Raw genomic sequence first — 19,368 nt, 5'->3', positions numbered from 1 at the left:
TGGAGCTGGCACTCTGCTAGAAATGACCTCTTCCTGCCTGAGCGCAGCCTGAAACTGGAAATATAACTGTGGGAAACATGCCATTTTGGGGAAGCGATGCTGCTCTGAAAAGGGATTTACCCCATCAATAGACCTCCCATGGACTCGTAGCTCAGGAAAGATGCTCCTTGCAACCCCTCCAAGTACCTCACAGGGACCATAGCAGAGACAAAAATAAGTTGTCCTGAATTAAATTAATTTCTGAGCTTGTGTCAGGATAGCAGAGCTATCTCACAAGTCAGGACCACAAGGACTGACCACAAAAAAGAAACCACTTCATTAAAGTTGGTCATTCACTACAGTGATAAAGTAATTAAAGCCTCCTGATTGCTTTCTCCCCCTGCTGCTCCTTCTCTACTACAAACATGAAGGCTCTGGTATAGATGGAGCTGTTGACACTTTGTCAGTGGAAATCCAGAGCTGTCTGAGTAAGAGAAATGTTTTATGGGAACTATAAATAGTTTTGCATTAAAGCAAATGTATTCTTCCACCTAAAATAGATTCACCTTGCAAACAGCTAAAGGACTCTTTCAGCGCCAGAGGAACACCTTCAGACTCCCCTCAGGAGACAGAAACAGCCTTTTTCCCCTGAAAGAGCAAACAACAGCAGTGGAAATGCCTCTGCTGCCACCTCCCCTCTTCCTGTTCCCCACTGCCTGGTAGCATCCCTCTGTGCTTAGGTGCCATCCTGGGAGACCACCCAGCATCATTTCACCAAAAAGGGATGTTAATTAATACAAGTAACTTTTCCAATAATTTTTTACTACATGCTTGCAACATGCCTGCTCATTATGTGGGTGAAAGGGATGAGAAAACTTTGGGGAGAGGGAGCAGCGACTTCCCACGATCACTCAGAGGAGTGGGTTGCTTCTCCTTTGCTCCAAAGGGAATCATGCATTCAGACAATGCAAACATCCTCTCTGCCAGGGCTGCAATGTGTTAACAACACTCTCCTCTTGCTACCAGAGCATAATTTCATTCCCTATGGAGAAACACGGGTGCTGGTGGTGGGGAAGACAAGGAGATGTTAGAAGAAAAGATATATTTTTAACTCACCTTGAGGCTATGTGTTGGGTTGACGACGCAGACAAGTTGCCCGGCAGCTGAGAAAACCCTCTTTGCCTTGTAGTGCTGAAACCGCAGGTGAATAAGATCTAACACAGCCCCAAAGCACTGGGTGAAGAAAAGCATCACAACTTTTGGCGTTGCTGCTGCTGCTGCTGCTGCTGCTGGCAGTGGGCAGGGGAAACAGTCAGGGAGCCCCTGAGTCCTTGAGCCCGGGGAGGGAGTGCAGTTGGAGAGAGCTACTCTCCAGCACAGCTTAGCATGCCTTCATATTCATCATCAAAATAAGACGGGAAGAGGCTTGCAGCAGCGGGGCGGCCAATGGAAAGGACAGAAATGTTATCCTTGAGGTCCGGAGACAGCCAATAACAAATGCCTCCCCTCCAGAAACTCCCTGATGAATTGAGCCTGGCGGAGAATGTATTATTGAACATTACCATACATCAGCACATTGCATTTATCTTATGATTACAGCCAGTCATACGTAAGGCTGTAGAGATATGCAGGCAAAATTGATTGCTTAACATCTCCATTTATTAATTGCCTTAATTTAACAAAGGAACAGTTGGATACCAAAGCTACATGTAAGGCATGAGGAAGAACCCCATCAGTGAAACTGTTAGAAAGTAGCAAAAATAGGTTAAGCAGACTATGTTTTACTGAGGGAGAGAAATCAAATATGCAAAGAGAGTCACAGTTCCTTGCAGCGGTTAAGCAGAAGTAGAGCTTGCTACATAAATAGATTCGCGTCTGTGCATTCACAGGCTTCAATTTGGATTTTCACCACTCTGAAGTTTTCTAAATTTTATATTCTGCTACTTCACAGGGGTTTCAGCACAAAAATAACATTTCCCCCATCACTAAAAATAGGAGAAGTCACATCTCTGCTCTGGTGCAACTTGGTATAACTACATTTAGAGTCAGTGATGTTTCCCTGATTTACACTTGCTGGTGTAAATCAGGTCTGATCAGGTCTGTTGGACACAAAACATGGTAATTACTGGATGCTGGAACTATGAGAGCATAAAAAGGCACAGAACATGCTTCTAAAAATAATGAAATACGTGATGCATGAGAGCACACAGAGACAAACTTGCACTGAGGGAAAAGTGACTTCTAAATCAACAGAATAATTAAACATGCAGAAGGCTTTTGCTTGTCATTCATCTGCATATCGGTGAGCAGGAAATTACAAATTAGCCATTAGATAGTCCAAGGCATTAAAAAGGAATTAGGGAAGTGTAACAAAAATAAACATGCTTTTACATATTATTACCAGTGCATATCTCTGTTCGTGGGCAGAGATCCCTCTCGAGCCATTGAGTCTCATTAAACTTGAGTCCCTGTAACTGGGTTTTCCAGGAGGTGACTGCAGCTGAGGGAGTCAGAAAGCACATTCATTTCATGGGACAATCCTGTGTGATATGTTGCTCTGCTTGTTAATAAATCAAAGAGAGTTAATTTAATTAGCTCTCTGCCAGAACTTCCTATCAGGGTGCTATTTAGGCTTGCTAGCTAAGTACTCAGATGGCTTATTTAGCCTTGGTAATCCTTTTTCCCTTCAAAGCAGAACAGAGAAGAGTAGCTTTTCTTCCATTTTTTTTTTTCTTTTTAAATGTGAGCCCCATGCTGGGGGCGACACTGCTGCTGAGGACAGAGGAGCCCCTGTAAAGTGCAGGAATTAGCCTGGGACTGTATTGTCACAACTGCCTCTTCCTAAATCAATACTGCAATTCTGGTTCTGCCAGACTGCAGAGAGCCTGTGCATTAAAAAAAAAAAAGGAGGCCTGAGTAGATAAATAAGTGAAAATTGTGAATGCTGGAACAGATGATTGCACAATCCCCCCAAAAACATTAAGGATGGAAGGAGTATGTATCTCTCAGTTCTTAACATTTGGTTGTAAATGAGAACTGGAGATAATTATTGCAGTGCTGAGTGACACTTTGAGAATATTTTCAGACAGACTTGAGGACAAGTGAGTGAATTGATTTGCTTAAATGTATTTTTTTTCCATTCCCAAAGTAACTGCGAGCATCCAGCTATTTATTATTTGTTTCTTCCTGATTTGTAGTTGGTAGCTGCACAAATACTTTATACTAGGAAATTTCAGTCTACAAGTTACCAGTGCAAGTATTCTGCCTTAAATGAGCAAAACGTCCTCGCTATTTACTCTGGTTATTGCCACCTGAATTCCTGAAGATTAATTCTGTTTGACTGATTGACTCAACTGAATGACTAGACTTGGGGGGCACCCCCATATCCATGGGCAGCAGAGATTGAACCCCTTATCCCTGCTGTCCAGATAGTCGCACGGCTCTGGCAGTTCCACAATCCAGCCCCCTTGAGACCCAGCTACCTTCTGGGGGTTGGCAGGAGAGGTGTCCCTGATCCCACAGGTGCTTAGGAGCATCTTCAATCTAAATATACATCCATGCCTCTGGGCTAGTATACAAAAGGGGTTGTTGTTCTTCAAAGCAAAGACTACCTTCAGGGATGGTGAGGGACTTTTGCAATGCCCAAATCCCTGTATACATCTGTGCCCATCTTGCTTGCTATATGTGACCTTCCAAGGAACAACTCTCCGACACCAATATTTGTGAAAAAGGATGAAAATGGGTGATCAGTACATCTGAAGGTAACTCCTGTTCAACGCATGAGTTCACATTCATGGGAGTACTTTCTGAAATTGTTTTACTGCCCATATTTTGTCCAGAGGCCTACACACTGCACCTGCTTACGGCATTTCAACACAGGATTTAGCACCTGCTTGACAAGGGACCCAACACCCACTCAGCCACAGTAGCTGTGCACACAGCTTCACTTGCAAACAAAAGCTCAGCAGTGTGGTCTCGCATGCATGTGTGGATCCAGTTCTTTCTTCTCCTTTTACACACAGAGGCTTATGACCAGCATAACTCCATTAGCCAGAGTACATGGTGGTCTCATCCAGGCTCATCCGGGCCGCCCCCAGAACGCGTGCTTTGCAGTGGCGCGGCCCGGCCCCGGGTGCTGGGACCCAGCCCTGGGTAAGAAAAGGAGCGAAAGAATGGGAGCTTTGCCTGTGAGACAGTGCCATCGTGGGAGTTGAGAGGGGAGCCCCAGAACACACAGAAGAGAAGGATAACTCTAAAACCAGGTAGATGGAGCTCGCTTAGCCCTGTAAGGCCATCCGTCTAAGAGAAGGTCACTCTAAACAAACCTACATCCTGAGGACCTCGCTGCTACCGTCCAAGCTCGCTCGGCCCCAGCAGATGAACCTTAGGATTAAAGGGCAGGCTTAGTTCAGCACATACTGTATCTCACCTAAAAAATCCACTGTGCAGGCTCGAAGGCCTTACCTACATTTGCAAAGCCCTGTATCACCAGCGCGCTTGTAACAAATGTGGGTAGAGACCTTTCCCAAATTTTCGTTCGTGAAGACTGGCCATGATCATCCAGGCTTGGGGATGCAAGGTCTGCTACCCTACCTGGCCTCAAACCTTGGAGCGCGTCCTTGATGGCATTATTGAGATGTATGGGGGCAGCCAGAGAGAGGAGGAATAAGTTCATTTGCAAGGGGCACGTGGTGAATCCCATTAAACTGCTGGTTACAAATTTCCAGTAACTGCAGCCATTATTTCCAAGATGGTTTATTCTGTAACAGACAAGTGTGAAGTGGCAGAAGTCCATGGGCTAAATCTCCATTAGGATCCAGATTTTGCCAAATTAGCAGCTCAAGTGGCATCACCATAATACACATGGGATTACAGTGCTCTAAGAGCTCAGCTGCTGCTGCGACTGCATAAGGTTTGCATGGTAATAGGATCAGCTAGACATAAAAACTAACTGCAGCGGCAATAGCTTTCCAGTTTTTCAGTTTTCCAGTTTTTCAGGTGAAAGGAAAATGCATGTGGAAACCCTCAAGTGTCTGAGCAGTGCGTAACTTGGCAGGATGATGCAATGCCTGAAAGATGCATTGCTCGGTCCAAATCCAGCATGAGATTTTGAGTTTCAATCAGTTTTTTAATCTTTCTGACTGGGCACTTGTAGGGGTGACCATTCTACATGATGCTCTTTCTCCCTTCCTGCTCTGCAAGACATTGCAGACATAGCAAACCCAAGCTCCTTTTCATCCTATCTGTATATTTTGCTGACACCCATGGGATGATTCCCATGCAGACGATACTAGGGTGCTCTCCATTACCAACAGCCATAGGAGAAATGTAACCTGCCTTGGACAACATCAGCACTAGTCATTATCCCAAGAACAGGAGAGGCAGATGCTGCTCAGGGTATCAGGCAGCTAACCAGCCTGCTTGTGTGTCCATGTTTCTGACTGCTGGTAGGACTTCTGGCAAGGCTGGTTGGTGTGGGATGTACTCTGGCTCCACTGTTTATATTTCCTTGGGAAAGGAGCCAGAACAATCTAACCGGCCGCTGCCCTCTAGCAGGGACAGCCTGCATGGGTGCCTTGGTGCAGGGAAGGACCCCTCTTACGTTTTCATCCTTGCCTTCTAGGGATGCTAACTGGGTGTTTAAATATGTCACTGCCTCCATCTAGCTAAGGTTCATTTTCTGTCTGGCCAGGGACTGGAGGAGCAGGATCCATGCCAATTGGGCACTGCTCCCTTGTGTGTCTTCATCTGAGTGCATCAGCCCAGCTCCTTTTATAGTCCTTTATAGTGGGGGGAATAGGGCACACTAAGGGTGCATTTCCTTTGACCTGACTGGGGCATCAGGCAATTTTCTGCATCCTTTGAATGCAAACAATGTACAAAGCTTCCTGTGGTCTCCCAGGTCTCACAGCAGGTTTTGAGGAGAGATGTTTGCACTGTTATCATTTTCCTCTGTTGTCTTTTAAGCAGGAACATAAGAAAAGTCTCACTAGTTCAGCACAATGATCCCTCCAGCCCAGCCCCCTGTCCCTAGCAGTGATTACAAGAGATGCTATTTTGAATTGGCTCATGGGCAGGGACCACCATCTGCTGTCCATTCTGCTGGTATTCCCTGAGCACTTACAACTGTCATCTTGCGGCATTAGAGGGCACATCTCTAGAGAAGCAGAACCTTTTGGAAGAAGAAGCAACTTTTAAAACTGGCAGAAGAGTTGCAGCCCTCCAGGCTACCCCCTGTAAAGTACACGTAACTTCATACTGACTGCTTTGTGCTTTGACTGGAGCCCATCCTTTCCAGAAAGCCTGGCTTTGAAGATTCCTTTGAAGGAGACCAGTGGTACCTCCTGCTAAGTTCTAAGTTCTTCCAAAGATTATTTATCTTCACCACTAGCATTTTTTTATCTTTTTTTTCCAGTCTGAATTATTTTCCCGCATGAGCTTCTGCCTTCATAAAGTCATTGTGCTTTCCCTCACTGAACTGGGGCAGCCTCTGTCGTCACAGACTTTCTCCATGTGAAGCCATAGTTTTGCCTAAAACCTCCATCAGCAAACCCAATAGACAGATAGGGTTTATTTGCAAAGCAGCTTTCTTGCCCAAGATCAGGTCACTCTTGCAGCTTCTCCATGCACGTTCTCTACGTCCTCCTCCGCTCTTGTCAAGGCTTGTCTGCTTCTCACCTCCAATGAGTACAGAAGCAAAAAGACCCATTTGGCTCACAGTGTCACCGCGCTTTGGTTACAGGTGTGACATGTCTGCTCCTTTGGGTCTCCATTCCCACGCTTCCACTTCACTTGCAGGGCAGATTTGACACCACTCAGTGCAGCCACAAGGGAGCTAGAGCTGCCTGTGGACAAGGAGGAGAACTGCAGATCTCCCTGGAAAATGCATCTTTTTTAGTGTCTATGATGATGAGAGGTGCGAACATCAGCAGATCTTTTTTCCTGTTTTTTAAAAATCAGCTGTTTTTTCAAAAGCACTGCCAAAAGTCGTTGGCTTTACCAAAATACTTTATCTGTGGTGAATTATTTTGCCACATAGGTTTTCAGAAATCTATTTTGACTGCATGCAGCAATATAAGCCATAGCTGTTCTGGAACTGTACACATGCACTGGAATTGTACACATCAGCAGAAACTGATCTTAAATGTCTCAACAGTTTTTGTTTTCTCCAAAGGACAGCTTTCATTGGACAAGAACTATGAAAAGCAATCTATGAAGCAGTTAAATAACATGCCAATTAAGATATCAGTGACAAATGCCACAGACAGTCTTATGAAACTATGGAGAAAATTGAATTTGCTGAACTCGAACCAATTTTGCAATTCAGAGGTTCTTCCCAGCATTTCCTGAGTGCTGCCTTCCTCCTCCCTCTGGACAGCTCGCTTTCAACCGTGTGTGGTCATCGCCCCCAGAGCTACTTTGCAACACTGCACATCCAACACCATGACTGGTATAACTGGGGATGCACGCTGCTGCTGTTCACACGCTTGGGCCATGTCTCCCCCATCTGTCACAGAGCAAAAGTCATTTCTACACCCTCTGGCCACCTGCAAAGCATCATCACTGCACAGCTGCTGAGCTGGGCTTTCCTGTTAATCTCCCTTTGGCAGAAACTTACATTTCCCTCTGGTATTGAAGGACACTAATGTGGTAAGAAGTGTTTTTCTTTTATTCCTTTCAAAGCCATCCTTCCTACGTTGATATTAGCAGTACATGAGTTTTCTACTTGCTGAGTCAGGGGAGGAATTCTTCATTTCTCCTTGAGGTACCTCTGCTGCCAAGAGAAAAAGGTTTCTGCCTCCACCTTCTTAATTTTGTCCCTTCACACGGGTGCATTAGGTATGCGCTGCCTTCCTCTGCTCGCTTATTAACGGGAAAGTTTATGGCAATATCTCATACCACTTCTCTGCAAATGTTATACCCGAGAGAGCATCTCCTTTAGCTCTCACTAGCAAGCCAGCAGCTCAATAAAGACACTTTACATTTTCATGCTGTTACTAGATAAAATAACTGCCATCATTTCCTATTCATAGTGGTTGTCTGGTGCCTAAATTACTATAAGGAACTATTGCGTTCAATTGCCAGCCTAACAGTGTCCACCAGAACTTCCTGATTCCCCAGACCATATCACCTGGGTGGATGGACCGTATCTGCCTCAGTTGCCTTGTGTTGGAGAGAAAAACCACCAGCAGCCAGAAGAAATGGATGGAGGAGGCTCCTTTTCTTGCTGAAAGCACAGGCAGTGGCTTGTTCAGAGGCAGCCTCTAATTCTGAGTAGGTTTTAAGGGATGGGGAGCTTTTCATTTGCTGGAAAGCCTGCCTGAGAGGCTGTCTCTGGCCCCTCTCTTTGCTCCCAGAGGGAATGCTCAGCCAAGGGAAGTGGCAGTGCAGTTGACACCCTTTTATCTCCTTAGTGTGCTCTAAGTTACACACGCTGGTTTATAATCAGGAGGCTGGGGGCCTCCCTAGGAGCTGCCACAGTCCCAGTGGGCTTTTTTTTTCAATCCAACTGCTTTAAAATAAACACAGAGACACACGCAAGGGGACATGCGAAGGACAGACAGGTAGCAGGAATGAGACAGACTTGCTGTGCTCATGTCAAAGGGTGAGAAACTTTTGGGAGTCCAAAGGAGCCCTGATGAACCAGGTACTGCTGTTCCTCACTTCCCCACCAAGGAGGAGGGTCTGGACAAAGCAGAGGTGGAGGGCTGTATCCAAATGACCCAGCAAGACAGAATGAAGTCTCTCCTCTTCAGGGTCACAAGAACGATAAATTATTCAGGCTGGGAACGGTTGAACAAGTGTTTTTATTTCAGACCCCTTTTCTAAACTTCCAGTCCCTTTTCATGAGAGTCCCTGGGACAGATTACAGCAATATTTTTCTGTGCAGTCCTGGTCCCTGGTGAAACCGGGGTCCACCATCACTATCTGAAGGTCTCACAAGCTCCTGCCATCTAAAGGCTTGCAGATCCCACTGATGACCACAGGCCAAGTGGGACATGTAGTCTTTCCAAATCTGTATTTAATAATTTGAAAAATGTGCCTGCCAATGCCAGTGTTTCTGAGGCATTTCTGCAAAGTTCAATTAGCTAATGGCACAGAGTTTCAGACTGATGTGGAATGAGAGGCAGTGTTCAGTGCCAAGTGCTGTTAAGAAGATTACTGTGTCCCAGTGTATCACCAGTGGCACCCATCCCACATGAGCTGCACCCAGTAACAGCTTGGAATGTGTCCTTTCCCATCTGCACATGTACCAAAGGCATCCTGGTAGCCAGCAGCATTTTTTCAGCCCACAGATAGCTAAGGTTGAGCCCACCTTGGTCAGCAATGGTGCAGGGACCCATCTGCCCAGAAAGTGCACACAAAAAAGGTTGCTCAGCAAGAAGGGCCTGGAGGACCAGATCCTCTTCCCATGTTCCCACATGGTGCTCCCATGACATCAGTGGCATTTATAGACAGGTATCTGATGGCAGAATTTTACTTAGACTATTTATTTTACCCCAAAAGATAATCTCAGGAGGGAAAAACAGAGGTGGCTCTCCTCTGTTTCAGTCCTCCCTGAAATGAATTTTTGGGCTGTCCTTCAGCTCAATATGCTCTTGTAATTATGCTGATGTCAGCAGAGACGAAGCAGACCAATGCCTGCCATTGCCATCTGTCCAGCGTGGTGAAAGCCACCCAGCTCCCTCTGGGCTACATTCTACAGTGACTATTTCTTTGCATCTGGACTAGTGTCTTGTGAGCCAGAGAGCCAGGCTGTGGTGTCCAGAATCCACATCACAGCCTATCTTGCCTTGGCTACCACGGCAAATACCAAGGCAAGAAATACTGGGGAGTGTTGTCCAAGTATGACCTCTTTTTACCTTCTCTTTGCATCACAGGTGGAAGAGTAATGCTGTGCAGTGCTTCAGCTGGAGGCATGGACAGGGCAGAGGATGCTGGTAGAGCAGTGGAGGGGGGTAGAAGGCAAGATTTAGGAGGTCAGAAGATGTTCCTATAAATATCGACCTGCCTTGTGTGGTAGAAGGAGGTATGTCTAGAGTTATAAACCCTTAATTCACTCTTTTCTTGGAGCAAGACAGCAAAACTTCCCTTCATGCTGGTGGGCATGTCACCCCACCAAGTCCCTCTGGGCAGATAGTTTCTCACCAGTATTGGTTTTCTACAGTGCTTGAAGTAAATTTATAATACATAGCACGGGAAATGACAACAACCAAATGAATATTTGCAGCCACATCACATTCTTCGTTCCCCTGAGGAGAGCAGTTTCAATACTGAGTGTTGCCTGTTTTGGGGCACAGCCACAGGACAGACCTTATTGCTTTTCTTCCTGTGATTGTAAATTTAACTAAATTAATTTGATTTATATAGCAAATAAACAGGTGATTCTTTCTCCTGGTCTGACACACAATTGTCAAATGGACTGCTCCTGCAGCCACCTCTCCACCAATAATAACAAAATCTTTCAGTGGAAAATAATCATTTGAAGGGACAACGGTCCTTATTGCATGATATCTTAATTTCGGCTCTGTTTTCCAGAGAATAACCAATGTTTTTCAAATGAGATCGGTTATCATCTCTGGGGATACAGCCACCTCCTTCCTGGAATGCTTTTCATGCCAGAGGATACACATTGAAACTGAGAGCAATATTGTCAGTGCAAATCCCAGCTGACACCACACGTTTCTGGCTGCGATACAGCCAGCTCCTGAGAGGCGAGCAGAGCCTGACCTTGGCGCAGCCAGCAAAGACCAAAGCTGAAAGCTTCCAGCCTGGGATATAGCTCTGCTGCTTTACACTGAAGGGAAAACTCCCAGAGCCTGGTCTCCAAGATTTTTCCAGCAAAGCGAATGCTTTGAGTTAAACATCTTGATGTGAAAACATCCCTCTGCTGGCAATAATAGCTGAGGGAGCATTCCCAGTGTGATTTGTGTGTAATAGCACTGGGACTAAAACTGCATGCGTTGCTCATCATGGCACATCAGTCAGGCAGTAATTCAGAGCCTTATTTCCTGTCTTTGGGAGCTCAGTGTTTCAATTGTTTTTTGACATTTTTTACCAAATATCTGAGCCTTCAGTAAAACTGAGCATCCAGTTTCATGAGATAGCTCATCATGAAACCCAAAAGCAAGCTATCAAGACCATTCTGACTATGTCTTGACCTATTATCAGAAAACAAACAACTCCTGCATATCTCTTGCCAGCAATTAGCTAGTGGATAGCAACCCACTCCTCCCCAAGCCCTTCCACCACTGCCTCCTACCCACCGAGCTGTCGCCCTCAATCAAGGAAAGCCCCACTGAGCAGATGAGCCCTGACCCGCGGCCTTGAGGCCACCGCACTCTGGCTCAGGGGGTCTCAGGAGGCTTCCTTCCCGAATGCACACTGGTTTATGTTTTAAATGGCAATTTATAAAACCATGATGCAGCTAATGTTGAAAACACGACTTGTTTGAAAGCAATCCCTGTCACACAGCATAACAATGGCATGCCTCAGGGTTTGCCTTGTGTTTTTTTAATGTTAGGATATCAAATGATCAGCTCACTCTCCTGGTGTTATTTCACCTCTCTGTATGAAGCAAGCTCATCGGACACAGTTTTCTTAATTTCTCAGCAATCCCACTGAGATTCATTTTTCTCCAGGGTTAAAATATTCCAGGCATTTAAAGTACAAACCAAATGATTGTATTAAGTTTGCCAGAAGGACTATCAACCCTTTATGGGTGTAAACAACCCTATTTGAATGATTTGGAAAGGTGGCTGTGATATATTTTTCACTTTTGTTATTTCCTTCGATAGCTTTATAAATGTGCTCTCTACTATCTACAAGCAGTGTACATCTCAATTATATATGACATGTTTGTTTTTAACTAAAAGCAAATCAATAAAGAGACTCCACTTTTTATTTAATGTTACTGTTGGATGTTTGTGCACAACAAAAAGCCCCCACAAATACTAGTTGAATCATAAAAATCCAAACAGTTGCTTAACAGAGCATAAAAAAATAGATGCCAAGCTTTTCTTTTTTGGAATTAGATTATAAACCATGCCCCTACATCTGAAATGCAAAGTAGCAGAGCTGGAGGATAAAGCATGAAGCAGCATCTTCACCCCTTTGCCTGTTGGCATGGTGGCTTTGATTTAAAGCTCAAGAGAAGTCATCCTGCCTCGGAGAACACCTACCACCCACCCTGGCCCATGGCCCATCAAAAGAAAGGAGGAACTGTGACAGATTGCAGTCACAAAGTTCAGATCAGGATATTTTTTTTTTTATTTTTTTTAATCCCTATTTCATTCAGTCCCTGATCCAGTGTGCTGCCCAGGCATCACCACCTCATCTGCATTTCTGCTGTGCCTGCTGAAAGTGAGATGCTCCAATGCACAAGCACAACTGGTACAAAGTAATAAAGGAGGACCTGACATCTTGGTTGCTAAATCCATTTCCCTCTAGCAAAGAAAATAAGCATGTTTTGGTTCCTCCGAAACATCAGTGAAGGAGGCTTGGCCACTCTGTGTCTCTTGGCCCTTTGGTCCCTGGCTGAGCCTGTATGGAATTGGAGCCATTTGGCAAGAGAGCAGAGGTGTCAGTTTGGGGACAGCACGGGCGTGTTCCTACAGCAAGACTGGGCACAGAGGGTGTCTGTGTGCTCTAGGGTGAGGCAGGGGTGGGAAGCACTCATGGCACCCTAATCTCAGCTGTAAGGATGCTCATACCACACATGGGTGTCCTCAAGCTCCCTGGGAAGCCCAGCCTTTCCCAGTCCATGCACTTTTCATTCTCACAGCCCCATTTATCTCCCACTGCCAGTCTTAGAGTGGTGATTCCTTGCCACCTGTGGCTTGTCTGGATGTGGACACATCCATGGATGAGATGGACTTTTCCACCTCAAAGGCCAGGGCAAGGAGAGTGGTGGAGGAAGAACACAGAACCCAGATTAATTTACACTTAGCAGCTATTGCTAATATTACTGGTTTCCATCATGAGAAAGGTGAGCAAATAAAAGAATTTAAATGGCTTTTTCTTCTTGTACATATGATTTTTCCACTGTTGGCAGATCCCTTCAATTAATTTCCCCTGGAGAAGAGAAACCCCTCCTTGACCATTTTCCAAGGCCTTGTAATTAATGTGATCATAGTCCTGATGGACGTCGATTTGTGTTGAGTGTCAGTCTCATTTACAGTTAATCTGGGACAGATCCACTCCACTTCACTTTGCTGGGCTGTAGCACAGAGTCAGATCTGTTCATGAGATGCACTTTATTACCAGCAGAGGTACCCTCAGGGCACTACATCAGTTTACAAGTACTTAGTCGATGCTTCCTCTTAACCCTCTGACCACCAGGATATTTGCATTTTATAAGTTAAATAAACTGCATTCAGTGGCTGACTGGGGCAAATAGCAATTTCTTTAGCTAGTGCCTTCTAACTAACAAGATGTGAATAAAGAAGACACACATATCCTAGGAATACTGCCATTGAACTATGATATTTCAGCTGGGAATCCCTGGGATCTTTATGTGACAGTACAGGGGACAGGGCAGTGGGGTGGATCAGCAGTGAGTATGAGAGTGTCTCTCTGCAGATGGATATGGGAGCAGAGCCTGCACAAGAAGTTTGGGCAGTGCCTGGAAGTTTCCCAGACTTCAGTGCACTGCTCCCCTTTCCAGCTCCAGCCTTCTACTTCCTAGAGTCAAAAGTAAATGGGTAATCCATTAGTCGGTTTCCTCCTGACACCAGAGCACCATAAAATCCCACTGGTTACCAGGATATTTAAACAATGTGCCTTCTACAGGAGCTGAGCCATGTAACGCTGACCCTTTGACCACACGCTCACCTTTAACCATGTGCTGACCCTTCAACCACAGCACCATCTCTGTGATGGAAGAGGGAGAGGCATAGTTGGGAAAAAGGAGGCAAAATAAACAGAAATGAAACAGTGTAAGAAAGGAGATAAGGCTCGGGTGTGACTAGATCTGCTAGACTGAGAAGAAAATTGCCCTGATGTTTACAAGTAAAAAAAAGCTTTTCCACTCAATAAACATTATCAAGAACATGATTGTTTCAATGATTTTCGATGGTCTGAAAAGTTTTCATTGCCAAGAAATTCCCAGATGTTTTCATTTTGTAAACTATGGGTTTCCCATGGAGAAACTTGAAAAAACATCAGCACAGACAACAAAGGTGCCTAATTCCTTGGGGAAAAAATTTTCCATCCTATTTGCGCAATTCACTGGCAAGGAAAAATTCTCCCTTGGTTAGGGCTGCAGAGCAGGCTTCCTCCTGCACCGTCACAAGAGGGAGTAGAGGTTACACCCTGTAACCTTTACACACAAGGAAGATGTCCTATGTCAAGGTCAGTCTTCTTCTAGACTCTTACAGAAAATATTGTGAGAGAAGAGAAATGGACACCCATTGTAGCAGCCTGTGAGCCATTTTTCTATTTGAATCACATTTTTGTCAGAAGTTGGGGCAGGAAAAGCCCAGAAGAGAGGGGCAGTAAAACCAGGATCTGTAGTAAATGCTAGCATTTCAAGAGGGTTTAAATGGACAGCTTACATCCAATGGAGTAAATGTGGTTGACACAAAGCATTTTAAAACTGATGGTAAATGACAACTGTGTGCCTTTGTACCTTATTATTAAATCGTGTTGGATTAATCTGGCATTAAGTGGTATTTCTGTCTCTCCTCTACCAAGCAGATGCATCATTCCTGTGAAACACTGTTTCACATGTGCCTCAACCAGCAGTGTGGGATCAGCTTCTGTTTGCAAAGGTAAGAAATGGATTCCTCTTCCCTACTGCTCTCATAGACTGTTTTCCTATATATTACAGGGGAAAAAGGAAGTCTACATGACTGGGACATTGACTGTTCAGGTTCAGCTTGGCTAGTTTTGTTCTTCCTAATCAAAATCTGACTGTCTGAGAGAAATTTTCTCCTTGTGAAAATTGCACTGTGCTATCATAAGACAAAATTCTGATGTTCTACCTTGGAGAAGACAGTTAGTAAGAGATGACCCTTAAGGACACATTTTCCTTAGGGGCTCTGGCTCGTCTTGGAGTGATGGGCCTCAGCTGCACACAGAAACAAAGAGATCCCTTAAGGAAGTTCACTTTTATTACAGTCACAGTGGAGAGTAAAAGGAATGACCCTGAGAGGTGTGTTTCTCCTGTGGAAGTGGCCCTAGGACTGTAAACAAAAAGTCATGGGTTCTCTACAAGATTTTCCACCAATCTCTCGGTCACTTGGACAATTTTCAATTATTCCCTTTTGGACCTCAAAGCTGAACTAAAAACAATAATACAGAAAGAAACCTAAAATAGCAGCAATTCCTGGAAATTCTCCTGAGCTTTCTGGTACAGTCCTGGTAACGTAACAGGAAGCAGAGTATGACTGCATAAAACATTTGGCATTGATTGAATATATAGATTGGTGGTGTCTCAACCCCTGTTTTAATCTTTCCATTACCTATGGTATTTTTTTACAAAGAAAGTCTTATTGTTTAGAAAACAATTTCTAGCAGCCTTCAAATAGATGAGAAGCTGCAGTATCTTAATGGAAGGCAAATTACTGGTGCTTTCACAGCTAGAGCCTCTCCCCGGTCTGATGGAAAGGTTAACCATTTACCACCTTCTCTGTCTGAACACCACTTTTCACAAATGAGAATTCAGCAGAATTTGTCACAGTACAGTCGATAGTAGGAAAAGCTTCTCCACATTTGCTGCAAGGGATAGTTACTCCATGCCAAAGGGGGATAAATTTCTAGCAGGGGGGAAATCCCATATGGGGAGAGAATGTGGCAGGGGAACAACTTGCAGGGAACCGATGACAGGCACTCCCAGGCTACCAGATGGGAGCTTTTCACCACCAGCGTGATTTAGGTGATCTGTCCCCACCTTCCTCCCCCAGAGCAAACGAGCAATCACACTTGAGGACCAAAATCGGTTTCCAGCTGAGGTGTCTAGGTGGGGAAGGCAATTCCTTTAATCCACTAAGCTACTTTAGTTCCTGGTCTTTATCTGAAACTCACAGACAGAAAATGTCACTGGGAACTTGATGGACTTAACTACTTAATGCAATCAGCATTCCTGGGTGCAAATTGGGGTTTCTTGGATACCTTGCTTAAAAGGGAAACAGAAAAAAAAAAATTCAACCACAAACAAACAACTCTATTATAACCTTGGATGAACCATTTTGGAACCAAATCGTCATCAGACAACCTGTACCAGTCAAAAAGAATCTCAGAAGAGGATGAGTACAGGAGTGGTATGGGATGTTTGGTCTGAAAATGGCTGCAAGCCTGAAAGTATATTTTTTAAAAGCCAAGCAAATTAAACGCAAACACTAAAAAGCATGGAACCAGTTAAATCTGTCAGACTGCCAGCAGACACTGTGTGACATGTTGATTTTCCTGTCTATCCCTGTTATTTTGCAAACCACAGAGGCTTCCCACACCTCCACATTGAATCCAGCTGTCAGAGATCCATAATTTAGGGTGGGCACTGGCATTGCAGCATTTGGATGACTGAAAGCAGCATGATACATAAGGAAAGTCGCTCTTGGTATCAGACTCTTAGAGCCCCCCCATCTATTTTTGTGCTTAGATTTTGATATGGGGGAACTTTTTTGCCAAGAGCAAATGCTAAAACCCACCTCTAGCTCTGCCTGTGAGTGGGCAGCAGGTGTGAGGCTTAGACAACCCTTACCTCCATCCTGCACCCTTGTACTGTCTCAGCTCCAGATTTGCATGCAGAAGTCACAGAGGCACTAGGGAGGATTTGGAAAAGGATGAGGAGCAGGCACTGATCGTGGGAGGCAGCTCTCAGGTGAAACTGCTGCAGAAGCAGGACCACAACCCTAGGGCTGAGCCTTGGGATGCCTTATTCCCATCCCAGGCCCCTTCTTAAAGGCTTCTCAAAACCTTGACCAAATCCCCAAAGCCCCCCTTTCCCACCCCCACCACACCAGTCAACTTGACACAACACTTAAAATGCTTCATTTACTCTTCACAAGGTTCTTAAAGGCAATGAAGTGGGGGACTCTGGGAGGGGAATTCTACTTCCAGTGCCACTAAAGCAGGAAGGGGTGTAATAGCTAAAAAACATGCCCTCTTACAGGCCTTTGAGAATCAAAGGCAGAGGCACCAAGAAGATTTGTTGTTATATTTGCCTTTATAGTCCACTCAGGCATTTTCTTCCATAAAGGGTCCATTCTATGTTTTGCTCTGACACCCTGACACATGCCAGGGCACCCCCTTTGCCCACTTCACTCCCTGGATCAGGAGATGACAGCTTTTTGGTAGCTTCACACTTGACTGTGTTTTACTGGGGAAAAGCATTCTACCCCTATGTCCATCGAGTTCATCTCCAAACAGCGGTTGTTACCCAGCATTTCCCTTCATTCATCCCTCCTTACTTCTTTTGCCATACACACTCAGTCCTGGGGTTTTTCTCTTACTATATACTCCCCTGCAAATTGAACATTTCTGGAATTTTTGGCTCCTCTCTCACCTTTGGGTCAGGTCTTCGTTCTTCCCTGCGTGACAGTTGCCAGCCTGGGACTTAGCAGGCTGGCAGAGGAGACAGGATAATGGTAACATGGTGAAGAGACCACAGTCTCTTGCAGAACAATTTTCTATTTGTGGAGCCCTGAGTCCTGCTTCAGGCTTGAGGACAGCACAGCTCTCCCTGTGTTTCTCTCGTCACTCTCAAAGGTGGCCTCCAACTGTTTTGTAACCTCATGGCTGTTACAAACGACCCCCCAAAACTGAGATGTACCATGATTTGGAGGGAATTTATTCCACAAGTCATCCCTGAGGATGCAGGGCACTGCTGACTTACAGTTAATGGCAATAGCCATGTGGATGAGAACCAGGAGTAAATTGAAGGCCACCTTGAAAACCAGGGAAACAGATGTTCAGAAAGCTCACACTCCTCATCGTTAACTTCAGAATGTAAATGCCTGATAATTTCTCATATTATTGCCCAGCGTCATGCTCAGTGTCAGAGAGAACAATCCTGCAAGTGTGATCTATATCTCAGCTCTGAAGGTCACAGTAGTGGTAGGAACACACCTAAACAGGAGATGGGAAAGGGGGTGGGGACAATGGATGGGCTGTGGTTGGGAACAAAAGAGTCTCCTGAGCAACCGTGATAAAATGAAATATCAGGAACTGACAGCAGAAGGAGGAAGGGGGAGACCTGTCCTGGACAAACAGGACTACTGGAGTTGAAGATTATCCTTAGCTGGATTCCTGATTGCTTTTGGTGTTCAGATTTTTATCAGTAAAAAGCCACAACATTTTTTTGCTTGGAAAGAATATTGTGAAAGACAAATCCCTGAATCCAACATGATTTTGTGGGGAGCTGAGTCTGTCCTGGAAAGCAAACGATTTTTTACTATGTAGTGCGGAGATAAAATCATAGAATCATAGAATCAACCGGGTTGGAAAAGACCTCCAAGATCATCAGGTCCAACCCTTGATCCAACACTGCCATGGTTACTAGACCACGGCACGAAGTACCCCATCCAGTCTCATCTTAAAAACCTCCAGGGGCGGCAAATCCACCACCTCCCTGGGCAGCCCATTCCAATGCCTGATTACTCTCTCCGTAAAAAATTTCTTCCTAATACCCAGCCTAAACTTCCCCTGTCAGAGCTTAAGATCGTGCCCTCTTGTCCTACTGCTTGTTGCCTGCGAGAAGAGACCAATGCCCACCTGGCTACAACCTCCCTTTGGGTAGTTGTAGAGAGCAATGAGATTTTTAACTACCTGATGAATAGAGATTTAACATATCCATTCTTTACTTTTCTCGCTCTTATGCTTCTTTTTTCAGGTATATATTTGTACTCTTTCCCCCTGCTTTTTCTTTTCAGCTTTCCTTCATGTTCTTCCCAAGCACTGTCACTGTTCAGACCCAGCTGATAGTGATCAGGACCACAGATGTGGTGGTGAGGTGGGAGAGGATGAGGTTTTGCACTCTTTGACATCGTCACTTAGTCTTCCACACTGAAGCTCACACTCCCTCGAGATCTAACTCTTTCTGTACAGAGAGGATCCTGCAAGAATAGCATTTGTAAGGTGATTTTACCAAGGACAACACATGGACAAGAGTGTGGTATTGCATCTGAGAGGTTCCTGCACTTACAGCAGCAGCTCAACTGGCCTCCACTGCAGCAGGAGGGACCTGGCTTTGCTCCTGGAAGAAGGTACAATGGAAAGCAAGAGCCTAGAAAACACAGGACATGGAATGGGTCCCACAATCCAGAGGAGTGGCTTACTGGACCTTGATGTACAGCAGGGAGCACTGGACCTTGATGCACAGCAGGGAGCGCTGCCGATAATAAAGCTGGATTTACAATGCAAACGCTTAACTAGCGAGCTGTATTTCCA

At 45.1% G+C, this 19,368-nt stretch overlaps 1 protein-coding gene and 1 long non-coding RNA gene across 5 annotated transcripts in view; one reads left to right on the top strand and one right to left on the bottom strand.

The window, feature by feature from the left end:
* Positions 1–9,349, bottom strand: part of SIAH3 (siah E3 ubiquitin protein ligase family member 3) — a 53,438-nt gene extending 44,089 nt beyond the window's left edge. The window contains exons 1-4 of one of the 4 annotated variants that reach the window (XM_027639313.1): positions 9,296–9,349; positions 8,568–8,727; positions 2,381–2,479; positions 1,096–1,212 (exon numbers count right to left, since the gene is read on the bottom strand). In XM_027639313.1, coding sequence (XP_027495114.1) covers positions 1,096–1,212; positions 2,381–2,479; positions 8,568–8,576 — 225 coding nt within the window. In that variant the 5' untranslated portion in view covers positions 8,577–8,727; positions 9,296–9,349. The remainder of the gene's footprint in view (positions 1–1,095; positions 1,213–2,380; positions 2,480–8,567; positions 8,728–9,295) is intronic. The other 3 variants (XM_027639333.1, XM_027639323.1, XM_027639337.1) reach the window with 3 other exon arrangements.
* A 163-nt stretch (positions 9,350–9,512) lies between these two features.
* On the top strand, positions 9,513–19,126 carry LOC113944576. Its single transcript, XR_003526728.1, has 4 exons — positions 9,513–9,717; positions 9,861–10,009; positions 14,674–14,750; positions 19,027–19,126. It is a non-coding gene; the product is annotated as an uncharacterized LOC113944576 (long non-coding RNA).
* Positions 19,127–19,368: the final 242 nt, after the last annotated feature.

This window comes from Corapipo altera, unplaced genomic scaffold (genome assembly GCF_003945725.1).
Source record: "Corapipo altera isolate COAL_440 unplaced genomic scaffold, ASM394572v1 0, whole genome shotgun sequence".
Lineage (NCBI taxonomy): Eukaryota > Metazoa > Chordata > Aves > Passeriformes > Pipridae > Corapipo > Corapipo altera.
Note: the sequence above shows the minus strand (reverse complement) of the source record. Positions and strands in the feature narration are given on the sequence as shown.